Source organism: Salvia splendens, chromosome 4, assembly GCF_004379255.2.
Source record: "Salvia splendens isolate huo1 chromosome 4, SspV2, whole genome shotgun sequence".
Classification (NCBI taxonomy): Eukaryota; Viridiplantae; Streptophyta; class Magnoliopsida; order Lamiales; family Lamiaceae; genus Salvia; species Salvia splendens.
Window position 1 is genome coordinate 165,412 of NC_056035.1, and position 24,334 is coordinate 189,745.

The window sequence follows — 24,334 nt, forward strand, 5'->3', positions numbered from 1 at the left end:
TGGAAGTTACGAGCTAAGCCCCACCTGTCGAATCATAATTTTCTTTTGTTATTTCTTTACGAACTAAGTTTTGATCAACCCGTATTCCAGGTCATCATGAAGCTAATGTGGAAAGGTGATATGAAGCAATACGCCACAACTATAGTTGAGTGTACAGGGATAGGTATTTATCTGGCTGGTAGTCGTTGTGTTTGGGACCTACAAATACATGTAATGTATTTGGAGCATGACATACCATCCTGATGTCACTAAAAGGCTGGTCTTTGTCTGACCGGTAGTAGTTGTGTATGAGGCAACAATATGCATCAAATTTGACAAAGACAAACTAACAATTTAATAACTCCTTCACCAATACGGAAATTAAACAGTGAGATCACGGATCATCATCACTACCTTGGATGGTGCTTTTCCCCAGACCAGGCATTTCCCATTCGTCCTCCTAAATTCTTGTATTTGCCTGTCACAATCGTAGTGTATGTATATACAGAGTATGGCTGCTACAAGAATGAGGATTGCTAGCTGAAACACAAAGTTAACTGAGGGCAAGTTAGAGATAAGAAACTGATATAAGGTTGAGCAAGATCTCAATTGCAGTGTACTGGCCATGGCATAAGTCTACTATCATTCAGAATTTTCAGCCAAATGATGATTATGTTAATTTGTTGTATGCTCCCTCCGTCCCATAAAAATATGTGCACTTTCCATTTTCATCCATCCCACAAAAATATGTGCATTTCCATTTATGGAAAGTTATTATTTTACAACTTATACCACCATTAAAACACTAAAAAATAATATGAGTCCCACTATGCACTAACACTACTTTATGCTCATATTTTTATGAGACGGAGGGAGTATGTAAATTGTGTTTTTATTATGTTTTACTTTCCTATAAGGAACCTGACTAAAGATCTTCACAGCTACGCAAAACATAGTAGGGAGGCATCTAAAGCAAGCCAAAATTATGCATATTGCATTATCACTATTGGGCTAATTGCTAAGTAATTAAAAAATACCTTAACTCCAAGATTCACCGGGTGATTCACAAGGTACATGCCAGGAGATGTATATATAGATGGGACCCACACCAAACATCCCCAACAGATGTAAAATCCAGCTAAAAATGCATAGAGTAAATTGGAGTTATGGAAACAACAATCACCAACCATGAGGAAACTTGGGATACAATCGATATAGTTCAATTGCAAAAACCAGACCTCTATCATGAGCTATATCCAGATTCCATTGTGTTCTAATACTGTGTTAACCAACATAGAATCGGTGGCTTGCCATATGTTTTGTACTGCAGGGGGATAACACAGTGGCCAATGGCCATCATAAGCAAATTGTGGCATTTTAAGATAGTTAAAGACTACTAAAATAATTACAAGTGAAGACAGAGTTTCCATGAACAATAAGTTCAGGCAGCATTACCTGCTTTATGCAATAGGTAACAGCAAGAACAGCCCAAGACATCATTCCAAATCTGCAGTTTGTGAATACTTTGACAATGCCAGGATACAACTCCATTCCCTGAAAAAAGATAGCGGATCAATCTTTTACTTTCGGTTAAGTGATCATTATATCAGCAACAAATTTCCACAATTTATGTACAAAAGATTCCATCTGTCTTCATTACGTTACTGTTATTTTGGCTACACAGCAAAGTACTGCTGCAGGGACAGAAACAAAGACTACTACGAGGATAGAACCAAAATTCCACCCAATAGAAATCAATAATTAAGTTTCCATACAATCCAGAATCTGTTGAAGATAGCGCAACATGGCCCTAGGGAAAAACAGAGAAAAAAACATGTGCAACTGAGAACAATTGGAATATTAGAGGTACCTACCTATAGCCATGACTACTTACTTTGATCATTGACGTACAGGAATATGCAAAAGACGAAGCTCCCGAATTTATTAATGCAGAAAATATCTCTCCCAAATGGTCATAAACTATTGTAAGGTTGAAAATTCCAAACTTGAAAAAAATTACAAAGATATCCATAAACTCTGCACTAGAAGGTTAGGGAACTTACAAGATAAAAACCACCTTGGCTTAAAACGTTGACTACATCTAGAAACAGTGCTTGAGAGATTTCGAGCAAGCACTAAGCAACTAAGAGCACAATGCTCAGTTTCGATGAGAAGACAGAAATGAACAAGTATGATACATCAGAAAAAAAAAAGAAAAAAAAAATATTATATAAGAAATAAAGCATGAGAAAACTCTTGAAAGATCCTTACCACCAGAGGCCAAGATATGTAACCAGCATCACCACATATGCTAGAACACCATTAGCCTGCAATAAGAAAATGGGAAAATATCACAAGACTGAAGCCTTAAATCAAAATACAGAAAGCTATATATTGTTGTCACAGACAGACATACCACCTTCTCCAAGGGAGCAGAAGCTGGAGGACAGCCTCAAAACAAGCAATGGTCTTTCATGTAGTGGCAGTGGGCTTTGGAAAGATATAGATTAATCCCATGTTTGCAACACGGATCCATCAGCATGAACATCATTTAATTTAATGCATCCATCAAACACAGTAAACAAACAAACAAACTACTGCGAGTAATCGCATCGGTCGACGCCAATGATGAGTTAAGTCAAGTCACAGCAAATCCAATTACGTTAATCTAGCACTTAAAAATCAATAAAAACAGCCAAAACCATCCAGATGGTTTTCACAGAAGGCGACCACAACAACCTTCAATTGTATAAGAAAAGCGGATCGATCGAGCGAAAACAAAACAGAGAAAGGAAAAGGGAGAACTTACAGTAGAATCACAAAAAGCGGACAGAGAGAGAGCATAGAGGCATAAGTGATGAGCAAGGGCGCATGCACCAAATCAGCATTTTTCTTCTTCTCCGTGAAGTGAGAAGCTGTATGAATTTAGGGAAAAGTAACGGGAAGGGATAGCAAAACTTGCAAAACACATCACAATATATGGTGTTCTTAAAACAAATACTAGTATTAGTAATGGAGTACTAAATACTATACTCCATTTCTATAAATAATAATAGAACAAATTGGGTTTTACTAGGAGTAGTAGTTAGTGTCTTAGTGACAGAAAATATTGAAATGTATTAATAAATTATTTACATGTATTATTGTAAGTATTATATTTCCATGGGGTGGAATGCTATTTCAACTAGTATCTGTCTAAAGTGTAATTATAGGGAAAAAGGGTTGAAAAATTATCAAACTTATATACTATCTGCATTTCTTTCCATTTCGTCTGAGTTTTAAGCACAGCATAGTGTTGTGTTTTGTTAAACAGATCCGTTCCCGTAAGTATGGCAATGGAAATTTTCCCATGGTCACGTGATATTTACACGATCATATTCTTTCTTTTATAAATACTCCACATATCTATAATATAAGGATAGGGGTGTGTTAGGGTTTATGGATCCAAATGTTCAACCATTTATATCAAATTCAGATCCAAACAAATGTAGCTAAATACACCATGTAGGGATCATATCACCAGTGGATTCACTAATTATCGGGACATCTTTTATTGTTATTGAGAGATGGTCAATCTCTCTAGCTAACAGAGCGAATACACAATCCAAAACAGTACAAAAGCAAGATACAAATAAGAACCCTACTGATTCAGACTCCAAGTGGTTCAGACAATCAAACCACAAAACCTAGGGTTCCACCGATTACAACATCGCCCCGGCCAACTCACACACGAGAAACTACACTACACTCTCAGAAACACAACCAGAACACTCAAGAACACATAAATCTCTCGGCAAAGATTCCTACTCCGGCTTAGCAAGGTGGAACACTAACGTCCAACCAAGCGCCGGACTTCACGAGTCAACACAAAAGTTGCCTCTGCTAGAGAAACCTCGCTCAGATCTCGGCTTCAGAAAAGCACAGAAGGCACAGAAAAGCATCCACCGGAAGAATTCAGATGCAGTTTTACATGGAAAGAGGGCATCTGTCCAGTTCCTTAAAGGCAAGGAAAACACATTTGAACAGGAGGGGCAATGGTAATCTTAACCGTTGATTAGTGGTGGGGAGTGAATGCGGAAATGAGGTCACTATTATTACTTACTTTGATTCCAAAGCCCAGACCAAGAACCATCAATGGGAATGATTCCCTTCACATCCGCATTCCCCTATACTATTACCCCAACCAATCGCCTCCTAAGTAGAGACGCAGAAACTGGACTTAGAAAAAGTTTCAGTTGTCATAATCATAGCAAGGTCTTATGGTAATAGTTACAATGATGACCGAACCAGAAGTAGGGAGACCCTTTCCATAGCAAAATGAAAGCTATAGCAATTAGTTAATCATCGACAAGAATTGCAAGAGGTTCTAATCCAGAGGTTCTTCTATAATAAAATGCAGTAGGGTCTCATTATAGGAAATGTGTAAATGTAAGGCACGATAGTTAAGGCCATGAAAGGCTAGTAATGTCTTTGCACAAACTATAATGACTATGAATTCTTAACATAAATACCCAAAATAATCTTGATTAGAAAGCTTATGTAAAATGATTAAATACCTGTAATAAAGAGCCCTGATTATTAATGGCAGTAGTTGACATGAGTGGAGGCGTGCTTCTGGTACAACCCTAAAGTGTACAAAAATAATATGGTTAGCAGATGCATCAAATCCTATACTAACAATCCAAAAGACAAGAAGAAGGGAAATAATGATCCTGAAGCAAAGAGAACACATAAATTACACACCAGATGAATCCTGGAGCCTGTCGTTACTCGTTAGTAGCAAGTACATCTACCAAGTGCATCGGAAGTGACAATGCCACTTGTCTTTGGTCTCCAGGTACTCGTAATCCTGCATTTAAAATGTCAAAGAGGAAATCCAATTCAAGAGATATGTATGATGTAGAGCTTAAGGTGTATTATACTTGTGGATATGCAATTCTTGAAGTGCATCAAACACAACTGAAACTGATCAAGTGGCACAAACATTCATAACGTGTTGAGAGCAGCTGAGTAAATAATTTTCTTGTTCTTGTATTTTTGCAGCTTGAACCTTGTCAATAGTTGGGAGAAGATTTGCCCCATGTGGCCATGTCGAGTGCCAAAGTAGGACTTACGGGCATCAGCTATGATCATCTCAGCACTTCCACAGGCTGCTCTTAGATTCATATCAATTCTAGTCTGCGATCAATTACACATACATCATCATGAAGTGATGTACATATATATTCCAGCAGTATGACTGCCCACCTTGAACTTGTCATGTTTTGCCACCACTGGAAGGCCCTGCATACCGTGTAACAGCTGTTCTCTCTTCGTGTTGTCTTCCGTCTCCATTCCCGGCAAAAGCTTAGATGACAGCATAACAGGCAGAGCTGCAGCCAAATAACACCCAAACTTAATGCACGAAATTGAATCCCCATACTGCACCCCTCTTACTCATCAACATATAATCTTTATAGTGGACATACAGAACCCAGCTGTGGATTTGTCATTCCTCTTTTGTCTTTCTCCTTCTCATTGCCTTTTTATGCCTTGAAGTGATGCAATCTTATAAGCCAACATTTCGACAAACTCTTAACGACCTTATAGCTAACCCCTGATAAATAATGTGAATGCTTAATCACAATGAAAAATAAACCAAATAAAATGACTGAAAGGAAAAAGATTAATCTACGTGTGCAGTGTACCAGATAAATCAACACATACTAATAGCATTCTCAGTATTAACCGACATGATAAATAATGTGAATGCTTACATAAACTGAATAGTACGACTGCAGTGAAAAAAGTTAATCCACTTATGTAGTGTACATACTAGTAGCATTCTCAGCATTAACATTTTTAGGATGTACAGAGAAAGCCTTGGATACATTCTTAATATCTTCAACAATATTATATAGCTCCAAATTAACCATCGAGAACTGCCCCGAAACATCTTGCCTGCACAAACAAAACCCTAAATGATCAATTGCAAAAGAATTTGCTCGACTGCAGCGGAAACTGGTTGAACTGAAATGGCATGCTCGTATTATTTGGGGGTGGCATTCGCGCGCGCTATAGCGTCCAATTCTTCGAGGATGCGAGAGATGGCTTTGAACAGGCTGATAGCGCGAGTTTTTAAAGAGTCCAGATTGAGCTGCTGCTGAAGCGCAGGGTTCAGCTGCTCTACAACCTTCGCCGGCGGTTGCTGTTCTTGGCCTGCCGCCACCGTTGCTGCTTCCACGGCTTCCATTAATATTTATCGGAGCTCCGCCGTTAGGGGTCAGTGAAAATTCCGCTTGAATAGCCTTCTGTAGGAGTATTACTTATTTAATTATTTTCGTATTACAATAGTATTATTTAATTATTTTATAAAATTACTTATTTATATTTATATATTTATGTACAAAAGAGGAATTTTGGAGAAATTAATAAAATTATTATTATGTATTTTTTAATGAATTCAAATAAATAACGAGATTTTATTTAATTTTATAATAGTGAGGGAAATTGGTAGTGAAAAAGGTTTTATTTTTAGATAATAAGAGTGTCATTTATGGATTTTTTTTAATAAGAGTAGAATAGAGAAAAAAAATTATACGTATATAAAAAAAGAGAAATGGTAATATTAATGTCATTGTAACAGTATAAAATAGAATGTTAATCTAATCCAAAATTTTGTTCGAATTACTAATAAAGTTTTTTTTATTAATATTATTATTTTTATTTAACATATATATCTATTTCAATTTATTCACTTTTTGGCTTTCCATTTTCTTGTAACCATCATTAACTTAATGATAGTTTAAAGTGGTTTAATTATGAGGTATATATATTAGGACTGCATTATTGATGATCTAACAAATCGGCAATGCCATCTTCCAAAACCTCTTGCCACTTTCTCCCTCGCTATGCCCAATCACCACCACCTCCTCCTCAAATCTTCTCCTGTCTCAACCTTAGTCTATTCTCTCTCCAATCACTCTCTCGCACTAGTCCCTCATGCATCTTCGACGAGCATTGTGTCAACTTACTCGCTTCAATATCCAAGCCCCTTGTTCTTTCCTCCTTGTTATAGGAGATGATTTGTAATTTCCTCCTTCATATATATGATATAAATATATGAATTTAATTTAAAAAAAAAAAAAATCCACCTTCTATGGCACACGTCTTTTTCTCCTTTACCACTAGATTATTCATACTTTTTGGAGGTATAGTTTTTGTTTTTACATCTGGTTGGTTGCCACTGGTTGAGACATCCAAAAAATGAATACGACTCAACTTAGTTAAGACAGAGGAAGTATGTGTTACCTTGTGAACATGAATGCTCTCTCCAACCTGAATAAACGAAACATTTCCTTTTATTCATGATATACTACTCCTTATTCAGTGTTATTTTGTGAATTGAATGAAAAGATAATAAAGTAAAAGTGATGTGTTCATTTAAGGAAATATGTCATTTTAAGTAAGATGCTGTTAAAATTAAGACGTGATGAGATACTAGTACATCAAAAGGTAATGAACAGTCGTGATTTTAATGATAGTTATTGCAAATATAAATTTTGTAAATTTGCATTCTTTTATCTTTATATTAGTAGTATAAAAGAATGAAGTAATATAAAAGTAAAAGAATGAAGTTTACAATTATAAGAAATACTCCCTCAGTCTCATAAGAATATATACTCTTTCCTTTTTAGTCCGTCCCATAAGAATATGCACTTTCCAATTTTGAAAACTCTTTTCACTTTAATGAGGTGGGATCCATTCTCCACTAACGATACTTTAATTACTTTTTCTCTCTATATCTCTCCTACTTTTCAAATTTTGCATTAAAACTCATGTCAAATCAAAAGTTCCTATTTTGTTTGGGGGCGGAAGGAGTAGTAAATAAGTAAAAACTAGGAGTAATAAAATAAAGTACTGCTCCTAGTAAGAATGATTAAACAATCCAAAATTAATAATGATGTCAACGTCGGCAATATCGTAATTTCCCCCGCCGTCCTGTCTGGTAAGGTGACGGTCGAATTTTCTTTCGCAATCACACACACACCCCTCTCAACGCTATCGTTTATTCAGCTACGTCTTCTTCTCTACATTCCAAAACCCTAATTACTGTTATTGTTTCTCCATCCTTATATTGAAATCACTTGACTGATTTTGCTGCGGAGCGATGCTCGTCTGAAATTGCATCCACTGCTCATCAATCAGGTCACTAAACCAATCGTTTTGTTCGATATTGTGGCATTACAATTTCTGATCCATTATTCATCTTGATTGCATCCAATTTATGAATATTGGCAATGAATTTTATGCCACACTCGCTTGCCATTGACTGCCAGATTACGTGCTACATCTCTGTGTGCTGATAGTCTTTTCGTGATTTTTGTTGTTGTATAACTGGTTTAGAATATCAAAATTAGGGGATCATTATCTATGTTCCTGTTTTGTAGTGTTACGAAGTGTTGTGTAAAGTCAATGCCTTGAATGTAATGACCTCACCTGATCGTATCCTGAAAACAAAGGGGAAATAAATTTGAATAGGTCGTTGACTGCCCTTTTGGTTGCTTCTAGCGATTGGAATCGTAGTGTTTTAAATGTGATGTGGCTTGCGGGGAAGCTAGCTTTGGCCCATTGGATATAGCTATGGAATTTTCTTCATCTCACTCCCCCATTTAAGCCGTGTGTGCCCTTCGATTGTATGAGGATGATGAGAATCCCACGGATGTGTAAATATATGAGTTTAACTTGTTGCTATATCATGTTACTATGCAAATAATATGTTATCTTTGAATAAGACTGAAGATTGCGGTTTAGTATCAAGTGCCATGGTGCAGCGAAATATGATAGTACATAAGTGTTGAATATGATTTCAGCTGTCAATCTCCAGCTTATATTAACTGATGTACTGTAAACTTTAGGACTCTTTTGGCTGTTTTTACCTCTGTGCTATCACACCATGCAGGAATGAGAAAGCATTGCATTAATACATCAACAACAATATCTGTATTTGTCATGATTTTTTTATTTAAATTTCTGCCAAAGGACCAGCCATGCAATTAGTAAAGCATGATATTCGGGCTGAGGATTCATCAGAAACAGAGCCCATTTTATCCCAGCCAAGTATAGCAGAAAGATCAGAAGAATCTTCATCCTCAATTGAAATAACTGTGGGTGTGGAATCTTCTGTAGCTGCTGAGCATCCATCTGTTCCCGAAATTGATGAGAGTATTTCTCTAGTTTGCACAGAACAACCACAATGCCGCATTTGTCTCGACGCTGAAGGTCTTTATTGGTTATCTGCACTCATAGTATATAGATATTGATAACCTAGATTCCTTTTCTTGGGAGGACTAGTTTGCATTTTGTGACCCGAATGATCCTCCGAATACTCCTTTACTTTATTCGAGTTGTTATTGTCATAATGTTGTGTTTCTTTTTCTTATTTTATTGATCCTTTTCATCAATATATGCAGGTGAAGATTTAATAGCACCCTGCCATTGCAAAGGCACCCAAAAGTATGTCCACAGATCTTGTCTTGATAATTGGAGGTCAACAAAGGTATACATCTATTTGTTGATACTCAGTTGATATTATGTCGATTGCTAAAAATTTTTTCCCCTTTGTTCTTCTTCAGAAAAAAAATTAAAGTATGTTTGTGCCTTTCACAATTCAGGAGGGCTTTGCTTTTGCTCACTGTACAGAATGCAGAGCAAAGTTCATATTGCGGGCAAATGTCCCTCCTGATCGTTGGTGGTTGAGATTGAAATTTCAATTTCTCGTTGCAAGGGATCATGCGGCCATTTTCGTTATTGTTCAGCTGGTAACAACATTCTTCTTTCCTGCAAAACTTTTACTATGACATTGTTCAGAGTTTAACTAAATGGTGTGATGTGATTATTTATTAAGGTCAAATTTAAATCACCTGCAACCTGCATCCTCTTTTGCTGTTTCAAGTTGTATTATTCTGGTCTCTTTAGAAGATCATGCCTTAATGTATAAGTCATCTTGTTATCAAAGGATATGATCTGTGAACTAGGAATGATGGTGTATGATTGGCAACCATTTTCCAGATCTGTATATAATTTCAGTTTTATAGATTAGAACCGTTAAGTTATTACTCTTTGTACGTTTGCTATTCAATTTGTATCCCCTACTAATAATTCTATACTAAAACTTTCCGTAGGTTGTTGCATTTCTAGGTGTGCTGTTGTACAAATTTTATGGAGAAGAACTACGGGAGATGTTTGGTTATGAAGAACATCCGTATGGATTTTATACTATGGCCGGTAACTGCTTCCTTTTTCTACACTATTATGTGCAATTTTTAAAGGATTGTTGTATACCTACTGAGAATATTCACAATTTTATGTTCAGAATTTATCGACTCGCGTTAGAGTGAATTCTTATTACGAAAACTAATTTTAGATGATGTATCATGCTTATATACTTTTGCATTTCATGTCGAAAGCACTTTCAGTATTAGTTTTTTTTTGTCCGCTTGTTTCTATTCAAGCTCACTTTCAGTGTTAGGTTAGGACTATTTAGTGGCACAAAAGAATAACCAGATATTGAGTACAGTTGAGTGATAGCTTCTTGACTGTGGAAAGATTTGAAAGTAGCTTTTCTAGAATAGCTTTTGATCAAAAGTACCTACCTAGTCGTATGTCATTGCCATTATGTGGTTAATGATGCTGTAAGGCAGATACCAAAAACTGGATGGATGCAAGATGCAAATATAATCTGAAGAAGGAAATAAGTTCTCTGCTAGTTTTCGCCACCAATCATCATGCTACATATTGCCTTTGATTCATTTACTACTTATTGATAAGATGAGACCAGAATGTGGATTTTGTTTATGTTATAATTTATCCAAATTGACGGCTTTGCAGTTCTTGCTATTGTGCTGGTGGGTTTGCTCTATGGCTTCTTCATTGCAATAATATGTGGTCAGAGGATCAATGAGCGACACTACCACGTTCTTGCCAAGCAAGAGTTGACAAAGGTTATGATCTTTTGCCTTTTCTTGTCATCTTATTAAACTGAGGTTTTGAAATCTCCATTAGTGAATCAGTTTGCTTTGTTTTTCCCATTTCAGGAGTATGTGGTGGAAGACAGGGAAACCAACAAGCATGTGTCAGAACTTGATCCTAGTCATATCACGGAGCTAAGAATGCTTGGCCTCTACTGAGGTACGTTCCAATTTACCTGGGTTATGCAACTCTCCTAGCACTAACGTTCATGTATCTTTATATGTCTAGGAGAAAAATAATGCAGGTATTCCTTCCACATAGGTACGGAGCCAGAAAATAATCCCAAGAGGGGCAAAAATATGTATCGGGAAAGTTTAGAAGAATTAAGAAGGAACATTTAGTGAATCAAGGGTGTAAATTAGCAAAAATCAAGATATGTATATATATGTAGGAAAATTTGAGGGTCATATGCTTCGTCATAATCAATAATGAAAAAGTTAGTGCTACAGACGTGAGTTGAAGCTACGAGTTAATTGTTGTGCCTTGTTAAGTTACTATATATCAATATACGATGGAAAATTCTCCACAAATATATAATTTCCATACAAAAATGTTACGATTGAAATTTAGAGAGAGTTGTGCTGATTGGAAACTTCAATTTAAGAAGTATATTACGATTAAGATAGTTAAGAACAAAGTAACAAAGTTGAACTTGTACGTTTATCGTTGTATGGTAAAATTGATTGTACGCAGAAATTTAAACCGAAAATTCCGTATCAAAATCCGAAGAAATACGCTTGTAAAGTGAAATAGACAATGAAACTGCCATAACAGAACAATTTCGAAGAGAATATATAATTTCCAAAATCAGGGAACATTTGACAAAGCGAAAATGGTACAGTTACATTAAACAAGGCTAGCAATGATTTCACCAGAATTCTTCCCCTTCATGTCATTTCTTTTCAACACTCTACCAAAACAATGAGCAGATTTTAAAATTAGATAAGAGTCAGATAATAAGCTTTTCAACATAACATCAGAAAGATATCTATTAAAATGTCTTCAACAACACTACATTTGTCAAACTGGACATTTCCTTTAAAATATTTGGATGACAAATGAGGTTGTGGAGAATTCCAAGTCAGAATTAAACATACATAGACAAATACAAAGCCAAGATGTCAAATGACTTTGTCATAGGGTAATTCACTGTCAGATTACAAGAAATAAGCATGGGAATTTAATCAGACAGGGATAACTGTAAATATATTGTTCTCATCATGCAGTGAACCCCAACGAACAAGTAACAAAGAAGCTCTAGTTTTTGACAATTAGATCATCACGCATTTGTCCAAAAGAAGCTCTAGGTTTAGAAAACTGAAAGAAAGAATATCACTAGTTATAAGAGAATGGGATTCAATTACAATGCGTCAAATGATTGTCAGGAACAATAACTGTAGAAACATTGTTTACATCATTAAGAAATATCTACACGCAAAAGAAGTGAGTTTCATTTTCCAAAATGAAATCAATAAATGAAGAATCATTGAAATCAATATCTTAAATATTGAGAGTAATCAAGATATATTCATATATCAAAACGATTTTGTGGAGTATTCCATGTCAGATTCAAAGATATCATCATGAGAATTTAATCAGACAGGGATAACTGAAAAAATATTGTTCTCATCATTCATTGAATCCCCACGCAAAAGAAGTCAGTTTTAATTTGAGATCAACGGAAGGAACAAAGGAAGTAAGCAAGATGATACAAATCATTGAAGCCTCAGTTCGTCCTAGTCAAATGAAATCAACATCATTAATATTGAATTTCAGGTTAGATACATGTTAACATCACAGGCTCTTTTCATCAGTTCAATGAGAAACGATTTATGAAAACTGGCGACGAAAAAACAATACGAAAACGCTGCCAAAAACACACACCATATAAGAGAGGAGTTACAGAGGCATCAGATCTTCCTATTCAGAAGGAGTGTCATCATACCCGATACAATCGTGTATTCCACTCTGAGAGTTCATCATTTGCCATTTTCAGCTCATTCAAACAAACAAAATTCAAAAAAAACCAAAGTCAACGCAAACATTTACAGCTATAAACATAGAATGTGGAGAAGGGGTATTTATCGGATTAGGGTTTCAGAGCTGCCATGGTGATAGATTGAGTAGTTCGGTTTATATAGAGGAGGAATCAGCGGGAATTGGTCTATGATATTAACAGAGTCAGAGGGCTAGTTTGCAATTTTGAGGTTTTCCACTAGGGCTGAGCTGGATAAATGACTTTATGGCTTCTTTTTGTTTTGGGCTGGATTTATCTTTTTTCTTGGATCAATTTTTGTGGGCTGTAACCTATTTTATTCTGCCATAATAAAAGGGTTAGCCATTTTTTTCCATGGTAATTTCGCTACTACTCTTGCTTTGTCCCAAGTTAATCTATCTTACTTAATTCTAGATACAATTATTTACTTTAGTCTCTCTTATACTCCTATTTTATCATCTCTCAAATCACTTAAACATCATTTTTTAAAGTTTCGTGAGAAAAAAACCATCTCATATAGCATGGGACGAAGGGAATATATAGACTCAACTTTGATCATTAAGTAAATGTTGGATGATTAAGAGATGTTTCTTAATTTGCTCGGGGCATTATTGTAAAAGTGCATATAATATAAATTTAGTTTATGCATTGTATTGAACAAACATATTCTTTGTAATGTGAAAATATTTATTAAGCTTCTTAATAAGTAAACAAATTTTGTCATTCAACCCCACTCGCAAACATAGTGTTTCACAACCCAATAAACTATTATTGGGCCGAAAATAGGCCGATTTGTATAAGATACATACACACACAACTGCAACAATTCCAGCATTCAGATCCATCCCCAAATATCCCTCTCTCTACATCGCGCAGCGCAAGAAGGCGACGAAGATGGCTTTGAGGGCATTCTACAACGAGATGAAGGGGTTGAAGGTGAAAGAAGTGCCCTCGTACCTCAAGCCTTATTTCTCCGTGAAATACATGAAGCAATCCTTCAATCGTGCCGTGGACAATTATATCGAGAAATACATCGAGACCAATTCCGTTCAGCCTCTGTATCACGTCTGCTTCGGCGGAATGGCTTTATCCTACCTCATCGCCCTCCCCGAGGAGCGCCGCCACCTCGAGCACCAAAAGGCCGGCCACCACTGATCCCGGTATTCGCCCTAATCCTAGCTCCATCTTTATTTGATTCGCTTTTATCGTATTATTCGTTCTGATTTTATTGAAATTGGCTCTTCGTTGATGGATTCATTTGTGATTTTATCCTCTCGTGGTGATATACTGTTCTTGCGATTTGATTTTGATTAATTCTTATTTATCAGCCTGGCTGTTACGAATTGATAGCTGTGTTGAGTTACACATATTCTCAATTGACTCTTTTGGCTGCATTGCTATGTAATTGAGCTACTGATTGATCACGCAGCAGGTCATATATGTGATTGTGTATGTGCCGTACCTCAAAGATAGAATTGAAATGATTACTAGATTAGATGATAAAATCAGTTATGCATATGTTGCTGAAATTTGGAGCTGATTTACACAGAAAAACACTTAATTTCTTTTAATGGCTCAGTTTGACTGGAAGTAAGAAACACATTTATACCATGCATTCTTTAATCAACTTTCATAATGCATTTGTGGATGCCTATGTTCTTGATTAAACTTGCATGCCTTCATTCCCTTTGGTGGTATATTGGTTTTGTTCCCTTTGTTGAAGTAGAACAGCACAAGGAAGTCTTTTACTGGTCATGTGATTCTCTGTGTATTATACTCGGGCATAATTGAAATAACAGCTTTGGTGATAAAGCAATGATTAAAAAGATCTCCTGAAAATTGTAGCTGATTTATACATTTTACATTAACAATTTTTCATGGTTTGATATCATCAAATAATAATCATAGTAGAAATGGGATCATGCTGTCCATGACACTCGTACTTCCATTTCATTGCCTTTGAATATGATTTCACTAGCATCCTACACTGTCATTGAATATTTTTACATGCCAATGTAGCTAGAAATGAAGTACCAGTTGACTCAGTCATGTAGTCTAGTAGTTGATCTAAGTTGCGTTGCTGTTGTTTGGACATGGGTACCTCCAATTTTCTCTTTGTGATTGCACATTAGTTTTTAACTCGTTTTTTCTGTCTTCTCTCTGTGGATGCAGATCAACCAAATGTGTGGGTGCTGCTTTATTTCCCGTGGGAAGTTTCTTGGTTGTATTTTCATAGTTATACTTGAACCTTTGTGAGCACAACTAACTGGTGCAAATAATTCTTGTTCTGAGAATCATGTTGTTGAATTTGGGATTGAGCTTACTCTTTTGGCATGAGCTTTGTTTCTAATAAGCTTTGTTTCTTTTTGCTACTTGCATTGAACCCGTCCATAGTAATGGTTTAAAATGATTTTGTGTCTTAGAATATACTTGCAGCTGTCCGTATCTCTTTCGTTGTAATTGGATCAAACAAGATGTTGAATCACATTTCACCCCACCTCAATTTTGACATGTTTGTATAGTTGAAGGAAATTACAATGTATGGTGAGCTAATCGTTGGGAAAATCGGGTTTCTGGGGCGGTTTGCCTTTAACATTACTTAAATGTACCCATTTTGTTATCTATTCCATAAATGGGAAAAATGCCTACCACATTGGCGTTTCTATAAGTAAATACGCCAACAACATTGGCGTCTTATAATGTCGTCGTATTTTAGATGTATTTTTCGCCAAATACAACTACGTAAAAAACGCCAACTTAAATGGCGTGTTACACAAAAAACGCCAATATAGTTGGCGTGTTTAATTATAAACACGCCAATGCAGTTGGCGTGTTAACATAAAAACGCCATTTCGGTAGGCGTGTTTCTGTTGAACCATATACCAATCAGATCTCCCCCAACATCGCAAACCCTAAACACTTTACCTCCCCTAAACGCGAAAACCCTTCCCAAGGCGGAAAAACCTTTCTCTCGGGTCGACCCGGTGGTGGATTTGAGCGTGGAGATTTCGATTTTGGCTTATTCTTCCAAACATTAGTCCTTCTAATCGGTTAGTATATAAAATTTTAGACTCATTCTTCTAAAAATTAGTCTTCCAATATTTGATGGATTGTTGTGATAATATATATTGTAGTGTAATTAATATAATAGTTTGACCAATTGTTATGGGCACACTAATATTTTGATGGATTATTATGATAGTATATATTTTAATAGAAATATTTTGACCAATTGTTATGCTATTATATGTTGTAGTATATATAATTTTGTTACCAATATTTAATGGATTGTTATGACAATATATATTGTAGTGTATTTAATAGAAATATTTTGTCAATTTTTTGGCTGACTCTACATAATGATGAATGTAAAAATAATAGTACATATTTATTTGTGTTTTACATTATTGCAGATAGTATGACGTGGTGTGTCAATTTATATTGGGGTGGAAAGATAATTCCCGGAGCAGTTATTTTGTATGATCCTCCTTTTGCTAAAGGATTCATTATGTTGGATGAAACAATTTCGTACGATGAGCTTGTGGAAAAAATTTGTGAAAGGATGGGGATAAGCATATATGAAAACAATATTCAAATAATATGGAAACGTACTATATGCTTTGGATCCGGAGTCACGTTTATAGGTGTTCAACTAGACGAAGTATGCACGCAACTAATGTTTAGTGAGAGTATGGTTATTGGAGGTGTAATTGAATTATATGTTGAGTATTCGGCAATTACTCAACATCATAGTCATCATGTCATAAGTTATGATGTTGGTACGTCTACGAGAGCCCAAGAACCATATTTAGCTGCAACACAAGATTTTGAAGCTGGAGGCGTGCATTTAGGGGAACGTGACAATTGTGATGTGGTTGAGGACATAATAGGTCCTGATAAAGCCGACTTTCTTGATCCACAATCACCTTATCATTCTGAAGATTCCGACACGGTTAGTACAGACTCAGATGGTGATCCGTCAGATGATGAACAATTTGTTGCTTAAAGACCATCCATTCCACTTGGAGAAACAACAGTTGGAGAAACATCAGTTGGTGGAAGGGCAGTTGGAGGAAGAGTAGTTCCACAGTTCCCACAGCGTGGAATCAACTACTTTCGCACCTTACCAGGTCCATATGATAGTTTTGATCCCAAAAACTTTGAGCGTGATGATCCCAGTGTGCATTATTGGAGTGAAAAAGATCCTAGCAATGTCGGTTTGCATACTAAATTTAGAACGAAGTTGGAATTGAAGGCAGCTGTGACTCATTGGCATTTGGAAAAAATCCGACAATATACAGTTGCTGAAAGTAAAGGAAAGAGATGGCATGCAGTTTGTAATCAAATTTATAATCATTAGGTTTATAATCAAATTTATACACAAATTCACTTAAACCCAAACAATCCAACATAATAATCAATAATAATGTCATTCAACCATTACAAAATGCATAATATTTCTACTCAATTCACAACCCATTACAAACCCTAGCTAACTATCCACCACTTACTCTAATAATGTAAAAGGTAAGCATACTAACCGAAGAAAATAGATGAATTTGGGAAAGAATAGCACCGATTGATGAATGTAGGCCGAAATCACGGAGAGGAGGACGATTTCGGGGAGAGGAGGCGCGCAGCTTGAGAAATCGCGAAGTGTGTGTATTGTGAGATTTTCGCGATTTGGGGGAGGCACGGTTGGTATATCAGCCTGTGAAAACAGGCCACTCCGGTTGGCGTTTTTCGTAAAATAAGTAAACACGCCACTCTGGTTGGCGTGTTTCGTAAAAAAAAGTAAACACGCCGCTCACGTTGGCGTTTTTTGCGAATTAGTAACCACGCTACTCGTGTTTTCGTGTTTAAGCGTTTTCGTCTTTGCTTAAACACGCCAATTTGTTCGGCGTTTCTACCACCATACACGCCAACTATAAAGGCGTTTTTTTAGTAATACACGCCAACCAAGTTAGCGTTTTTTAACGTAATTTCAATTGGAGAGAATACGCCCAAAATACGCCACAGGTATAAAACGCCACCTACGTTGGCGTCTTTACGAGTAAACACGCCATTTTTATTGGCGTTTTTACTTAAAGACACGCCAATTTCATTGGCGTTTTTCCCATATGTGGAATAGATAACAAAATGGGTACATTTACGTAATGTTAAAAGCAAACTGCCCCAGAAACCCGATTTTCCCCTAATCGTTCGACATACTGTTCATTTCATTTCATTTCATTAAAGGTCACATGGTTCTAGAAAATAAATTCAATATTTTATGGTGCTTTTTACTTCACCATCTCCATTGTTATCCCTATTTGAAGAAAAAGGGAACAAAAGTAACAATATTATGATGACATAAATACAAAAGTCACAATTTCCCTACTTAAAAAAAAGGAAAACATCAGTAACTATATTTTGATGACATAAATTGTTAAATTCTAAGTCATCGCATATGTAGTCAACGGTATTGATTCCACTCATGTCAATTATACTGCAATTCAAAATATATGAGGTAAATGCCACTGCAATACTCATTTTTATTTTGTTTTTATTTTATCGAGCACAATCACTACTGTGGGTGAACTCTAAATTATTGGACGCAGAATTAGTTGCAAGAGGAAAAAGTGAAAATTAAGACTCGTAGGCTTAAATGTAAAGGAATTAAAGTAAAATTATATATATACAAGGTAGGTGGTATGAGTGGGTACTTCAAAACCTTTAAAGCGAAGAAATTAAATAGAATCATTGCCATAAAATTGTCTTCTACTTTGCATTTTATTAGACTCACCAACAGATAATGTCAAAGTCAAGCATAAATATATAGTGCTATGACTTTTAGAGTAACAAATTTAGCATATTGTTGCATTTGAGTATTACCTTACACACATTTCTATCTACAACACCATGTGTTCATAGGTTGTCTATATACAAGGTGAGCATAATTTCTTACAAGTAAAATATCTGTGAAATATTTCGTATAATCTCTTGTACTGCTATTAAAGGATTGAAGTAATTTATTGGAGATATGAGTAATTGTCATGAAATTAGTCGACGATCTAAATTACATATCAAATGCATGAAACTATAGAAGTGAATTTCATATTCACAGTTGAGGCTAAAACAGATAGTAATACTACTGAATTCACTATTTACCATTTACATTATTGTTTACATATTGCCTTTAAAAATTGCAATTTGCATGAAAAAATAGCAGATGCCAACGGCATTGTGTATATCTGAAATTTCCATGTTTATGTACTATACATTATCTTTATTGTTAATTAGTGGAACATTATGTAAAATACAGTATGTGTGCATTTTCTAGATCACAATATTTTCATTTTGTTGGCCATTTAGAAATGTTAATGTCATGCCACTGAGTTTTTTGTTTTATTTTTTCCCCTGCAATCTTGCTAAATGCTATTGAAGTTAATTAAATTACTAGAAATTTGGAACATTTCTTTTTCTAAATGATGACTTGCAAAATAAGATAAGAGGCAAACCTGCAAATTCCAATATGCGTGTTTAAATTATAGATCTAGTTTTGAGAATGATATTCAGTCTTTATGTAATTGTATTTCAATTTCATCTCTTAGTCGTCTTTAGATTTATCGAGTCTTTTACAATGCATTCCTTCTAATTTTGAGACGTGTATTAATGAGATTGAAATAATGGAGTAAGTAATATTTTAAGTAATTAATCCGGTGTATGATTTATTCCCACTTCACAGTATAGTAGTAGTAGTAGTTTATGTACCAACTATAGAATTAAGGATATTCTTGGGGACTTTTTTGTAAATAATCACCAAATAAATATGCTATAGAAAACAAGAATCACAGTGAAGGACTGAAGAGAGACAAGAGCAGAGTTTGCTGAGAGACAGTGGAAGGTGAGTTTTCTCTCTCGCTTTCTCCTCTCTCTAAAAATTAATTGCCACTAGTGTAATTTATGGTTGCTGTCACTATAACCAATGCCATCATAAGAGAGCGTAAAAACCTTTTATTCTTTCACTGTTTAGGAGTATATTTTCTCTCTGTAATCTGTGTTTGGGATGTTACAGGGACTCCACACACAGACAACCCACCAGTCGTTGCGGCTCTCCCAAGTCTCAAGACTCAATTTCTAACCAGTTTAGAGAGAGAAAGTTGCATAATTTTCATGGGTTGGTGATGGGATCGCACCACAATCCCAAGTAACAACGACCCTCTTTCCAAAATTTCATCTTTAGTGTGTGTTTTTTTATCTATCATAAACCACTGCTTCTGTTCTCTTCCCCAATCTCCTTTTTTCTATAGACTTCAGGTACTGAAATTTTCATTTCTGAAAAAAGATGAGTTTTTTTTGGTGTTTTTTAATGTTTTTGTTTTTAATGCTGTGTTTGTCAAAGAATTGATTTTGACAGGGTTTGCATTTTCATAACTATTTTGCAAGTATTTCGTTGAATAATTTGGAAATAAGAATTTTGTATCAATAGATTCTTTCATCTTTTTTTTACCAGAAAGAATTTCATACGCCAATTTCAAACTCAAACTCTAACTCATTCCATTTAAATCAAACTTCTTGACCACACTTAAATGATCACCATTCTCTTATACTACTATTAATCTTTTTTTCAATTAAAAAAATGGCAATCCACCTGTTGTTTATTTGCCCAAATAGCTGTGAACGTATACTGTTGTGGGTTGAGTAACAGCATAGAATTGGGTTGCTTATCCCAGAAAATCAGTCAGTTCTTTATTGCACCAAAAAGAGGAAAAAAACGAAATCTTTATTTTTCTGTGAGTTGGAGTCATTTCACTTGCATTTCTTTCACTGATCAGTAAAAGAAAATATGTATAATCAATTTTTTTTTGCAGAGAAGTAACTAGGTTTCCGGCAAGGATTTGGGGTTTGTAAGGTATATGAATTACTCATGTTTGGATTTATCTTTATCAAAATTACAATTGAAAACTCTGCCTTTTGTTGCTTGTTTTCTGCCAAGTTGAGTTGAGGTTTTTGTCCTTTCTTATATAGTCATCACAACTGAATGGAGGTATACGAAAACTAATGTTTTTTTTTCTGTGCGCTTAAAAATATCACATGTGCAGCTGATGAAAATTTGTTGGTCATATTGCTAATATCCGTTATTTTTATTTAGGAAAATCATGGCTAAATTGTCTTAAGATATGGCCAAGTTATTTCGTAAGCTACCTAAGGGGTCTTGTATTCAGATAGCTTCTCAAATTTTGCTGTAAGGAATGTCAAATGCTCATTCTTAGCATAGTATAATAGTTTCCATGATCTCTTTGCCTGTGTATATGTGGAGCTCTCTCTTGAAAACACGTGCAAACTGGAAGTGCTGCGTGTCCAGTATGTTCATAGAGAAACTATTGATCATCTAACTGGGCGCTGCGTGTATGTGCTACACTATGTGTTGAGCATATATAAAAAGTTTCTATGTTAGCTGCATCGAGCGTTCTGTTTTATCAAATTATTATGTTTGTCGTTTGTATTTCATTTCCTTGCATTTCTTGGTCACCTAAATAGCTTATCTTGCTAGGGAGTGAAGTGTATAACTCGACTTGGTTTACTAGCATTTCATAAAATATAAAATGAGAAACATGTATTTACAGAAATCACATTGTCTGCATGCAGCAGCTTCTTCACGTTCAAATTCCTTACACGTGTCTATGCCTGATTGGCTGGGGCGTCTCACAAAAGTTGAAAGGGTGAAGGATGTTTTTTGCGGCTAACCTACACGTGGTTTACTTTCATTAATGGCATTTCATTAATGCTTGTTATAAACTGTCTATTATTATTTGTTTTTTCACAACGGTCTTTCTTTACGTACTCTTGCTATTTATGTGAAAGTAAATAGGAGTAGTTCGTTTGGCGTTGTAATGAAAAATAATTAATCTTCCATGTGTTTCTATTCACACGTTGGTTTGTTGTTACTTGAAATGCATTATATGAAAGATTTGTTTCTATTTCTTACTGTACCTCGCTCTAATGGATTTCATTCATTTTGTTCAGAGGTCTGAATTATCTATCGCTGGGATCACCGCACATCATCTACTCCATCTGCTGTAACTTTCACCCATAAGGAAATCCGATGGGCTCTAGATTCCCTTCCCATCAGCTTAGAAACGGCCTCTATGTATCAGGCCGTCCAGAGCAGCCGAAAGAAAAAATGCCAACCATGAGCTCCGTGGCCATGCCATACACTGGTGGGGATATCAAGAAGTCAGGTGAACTTGGCAAGATGTTCGACATTCCAGTAGACGGCTCCAAATCTAGAAAATCCGGACCTATAACCAATTCTTCCATGAGGTCTGGATCGTTTGCAGCATCTTCCTCACATTCTGGACCAATACACCCTAATCCTGCAGCCAGGTCCAGCTATTCTACCTCAGGCCCAGTGTCATCATTTGGAGTGGCAGGTTCATCGTCAATTAAAAAATCAAATTCTGGGCCTCTGAACAAACACGGAGAGCCTATAAAAAAGTTGTCTGGCCCTCAATCCGGGGGAGTCACACCAGTAAACCGGCAACACTCTGGTCCTCTACCCCCCAATCTTCCTAAGACGGGTCTCATTACATCTGGACCCATCACGTCTGGCCCACTAAATTCATCTGGAGCCCCGCGGAAGGTCTCTGGACCTCTCGACTCCACTGGATCAGTGAAAGCACATGGCTCGTCAGTGAGCAACAACCAGGCTGTTACAACCCTCAGCCAAGATGGCATGTACTTGGTCAAAAGGAATATCCCTCGACCTATCTTATGGGCAGTTATTCTGCTCTTTGTTATGGGGGTCATTGCCGGGGGTTTCATTTTTGGTGCAGTTCACAATGCTGATCTCCTCATTGTAGTTATCATTTTGTTCTGCATTGTTGTTGCCCTATTCGTGTGGAATTCCTGTTGGGGGAGAAGAGCCGTCATCAGATACATTGAGAGATATCCAGATTCTGAACTTAGAACTGCTAAAAATGGGCAATACGTCAAGGTCTCTGGGGTACGTGGCTATATACTTTTTGTTAACTACTCCATTCGTTGATTAGGTTTGGTTACAGTATCTAACTTAATGCTGATATCGAAGGTGGTCACATGTGGGAATGTTCCATTGAAATCATCTTTCCAGAAGGTTCCAAGATGCGTGTACACCTCCACAACTTTATACGAGTATAGGGGATGGGATTCCAAGGCAGCAAATCCCACTCAGCGTCGTTTCACATGGGGCCTCAGATCATCAGAGGTTCGTTGCTGGCTAATTGTCTCACATGGCTTAACTAGCTTATTATGGATAGCTGCAACGCTTCCTTGTGTGTGAATGCAGAAGCACGCTGTGGACTTTTACATCTCCGACTTCCAGTCCGGGCTGAGGGCATTGGTGAAAACCGGGTACGGGGCGCGAATCACTCCCTACGTGGATGAAGCTACAGCTATAGAAGTCGACCCTATGAAGAAAGAGTCATCTACGGAGCTGATCCAGTGGTTGGGAGAGAGAAACCTCGCAGTTAGTGATCGCATAATGCGTTTGAAAGAAGGGTAAAACTGTCAAACTCACCAAAATCTCAAACACATCTAAACAAGTAGCTTCGACATGAAATGGTGTTGACTTTGAATAGGTATATAAAGGAGGGAAGCACGGTGAGTGTGATGGGGGTGGTGCAGAGGAACGAGAACGTGCTGATGATCGTGCCTCCAGGTGAAGCCTTCACGACAGGGTGCCAGTGGAGTAACTGTATCTTCCCTTCAAGCTTCAATGGGCTCGTCTTGAGGTGCGAGGACTCATCTAAGGTGGATGTCATACCAGTGTGATGGAGAGCTCGTCCTCATCTTCATCTTCATCTTCCATCTTAGTCCTATACAGGTTTCTTGTGTTGCAATACAGTCACAGAGACATTTTATAGCAAAACATTGCAATATTTCTTGCTCTTTTTCTTCTCTTTTTTTTTTTTAATTTGTATAGTTTTTAGGGAGTTTGTGCATCAAGGTAATCAATGGTAGTGACTGTGAGTCCGTGACAATGGAGAAATATAAATATGATTGTGCTATTGCCTTTATTTTCACTGTTTGCTATCAAGATTTTGTCGGTTTTGCTTGGTGAAAATTAGATTTTTGTAGAGGTAGTTGTAGTGATATTTAATTTACAAGGATGTCTTAGAAATTACAGAAAAATTATTTTTTACTTATACTTTAATATTTGTATGTTTGCTTTTTTGAAAACCAGCTTCTCAAAGCCTAAGAAATAGGGCAAGGTTCAAGTGGTAAAATTATGGCAAACCAGGCCAAGATGCCACAAGGGCATTTACAATGAGAAGCTCCTATCCAGGCCAAGACTCTTGCCACCTAACAAGACAATATGTGGCATGA

The 24,334-nt window shown here is 36.3% G+C and overlaps 2 protein-coding genes, 1 long non-coding RNA gene and 3 other non-coding genes across 34 annotated transcripts; 2 read left to right on the forward strand and 4 right to left on the reverse strand.

Moving 5' to 3' along the window:
- Position 1: 1 nt before the first annotated feature.
- LOC121797683 lies at positions 2 to 6,382 on the reverse strand. Of its 15 annotated transcripts, XR_006049951.1 has the most exons (13): positions 5,448 to 6,380; positions 5,227 to 5,351; positions 4,902 to 5,157; positions 4,723 to 4,828; positions 4,536 to 4,604; positions 2,789 to 2,894; positions 2,399 to 2,469; positions 2,251 to 2,306; positions 1,435 to 2,122; positions 1,218 to 1,303; positions 1,017 to 1,117; positions 394 to 536; positions 2 to 24 (listed from the first exon to the last, which is right to left on the reverse strand). It is a non-coding gene; the product is annotated as an uncharacterized LOC121797683 (long non-coding RNA). The 15 variants fall into 15 exon arrangements; XR_006049952.1 differs by having other exon boundaries at positions 1,435 to 2,306; positions 2,396 to 2,894; positions 4,902 to 4,944; positions 5,030 to 5,157; positions 5,448 to 6,382; XR_006049949.1 differs by having other exon boundaries at positions 1,435 to 2,306; positions 2,396 to 2,894; positions 5,448 to 5,575; positions 5,850 to 6,381.
- Positions 6,383 to 7,787: 1,405 nt separating this feature from the next.
- Positions 7,788 to 11,519, forward strand: LOC121797686 (E3 ubiquitin-protein ligase MARCHF8-like). Of its 3 annotated transcripts, none has more exons than XM_042196340.1 (8): positions 7,788 to 8,166; positions 9,001 to 9,240; positions 9,432 to 9,517; positions 9,633 to 9,779; positions 10,143 to 10,245; positions 10,849 to 10,961; positions 11,055 to 11,148; positions 11,218 to 11,519. In XM_042196340.1, exons 2-7 carry the CDS (start codon positions 9,009 to 9,011, stop codon positions 11,145 to 11,147), a joined length of 774 nt encoding a protein of 257 aa, XP_042052274.1. In that variant the 5' UTR covers positions 7,788 to 8,166; positions 9,001 to 9,008; the 3' UTR covers position 11,148; positions 11,218 to 11,519. The 3 variants fall into 3 exon arrangements, with proteins under 3 accessions (XP_042052274.1, XP_042052275.1, XP_042052277.1); XM_042196341.1 differs by having other exon boundaries at positions 9,007 to 9,240; XM_042196343.1 differs by lacking the exon at positions 7,788 to 8,166 and having other exon boundaries at positions 8,173 to 9,240; positions 11,251 to 11,519.
- Positions 11,520 to 12,134: 615 nt separating this feature from the next.
- Positions 12,135 to 12,219, reverse strand: LOC121801730. Its single transcript, XR_006050664.1, has one exon. It is a non-coding gene; the product is annotated as a small nucleolar RNA R38 (small nucleolar RNA).
- Positions 12,220 to 12,545: 326 nt separating this feature from the next.
- On the reverse strand, positions 12,546 to 12,630 carry LOC121801731. Its single transcript, XR_006050665.1, has one exon. It is a non-coding gene; the product is annotated as a small nucleolar RNA R38 (small nucleolar RNA).
- An 82-nt stretch (positions 12,631 to 12,712) lies between these two features.
- Positions 12,713 to 12,791, reverse strand: LOC121801660. Its single transcript, XR_006050605.1, has one exon. It is a non-coding gene; the product is annotated as a small nucleolar RNA snoR20a (small nucleolar RNA).
- A 6,039-nt stretch (positions 12,792 to 18,830) lies between these two features.
- Positions 18,831 to 24,024, forward strand: LOC121797687 (uncharacterized membrane protein At1g16860-like). 13 transcript variants are annotated; one of them, XM_042196353.1, is made up of 9 exons: positions 18,831 to 18,914; positions 19,806 to 19,871; positions 20,043 to 20,284; positions 20,839 to 20,879; positions 21,617 to 21,690; positions 21,995 to 22,973; positions 23,058 to 23,213; positions 23,295 to 23,506; positions 23,587 to 24,024. In XM_042196353.1, exons 6-9 carry the CDS (start codon positions 22,074 to 22,076, stop codon positions 23,777 to 23,779), a joined length of 1,461 nt encoding a protein of 486 aa, XP_042052287.1. In that variant the 5' UTR covers positions 18,831 to 18,914; positions 19,806 to 19,871; positions 20,043 to 20,284; positions 20,839 to 20,879; positions 21,617 to 21,690; positions 21,995 to 22,073; the 3' UTR covers positions 23,780 to 24,024. The 13 variants fall into 13 exon arrangements, with proteins under 13 accessions (XP_042052287.1, XP_042052288.1, XP_042052280.1 ...); XM_042196354.1 differs by having other exon boundaries at positions 21,620 to 21,690; XM_042196346.1 differs by having other exon boundaries at positions 20,043 to 20,174; positions 21,617 to 21,724.
- The last annotated feature ends 310 nt before the right edge of the window (positions 24,025 to 24,334 follow it).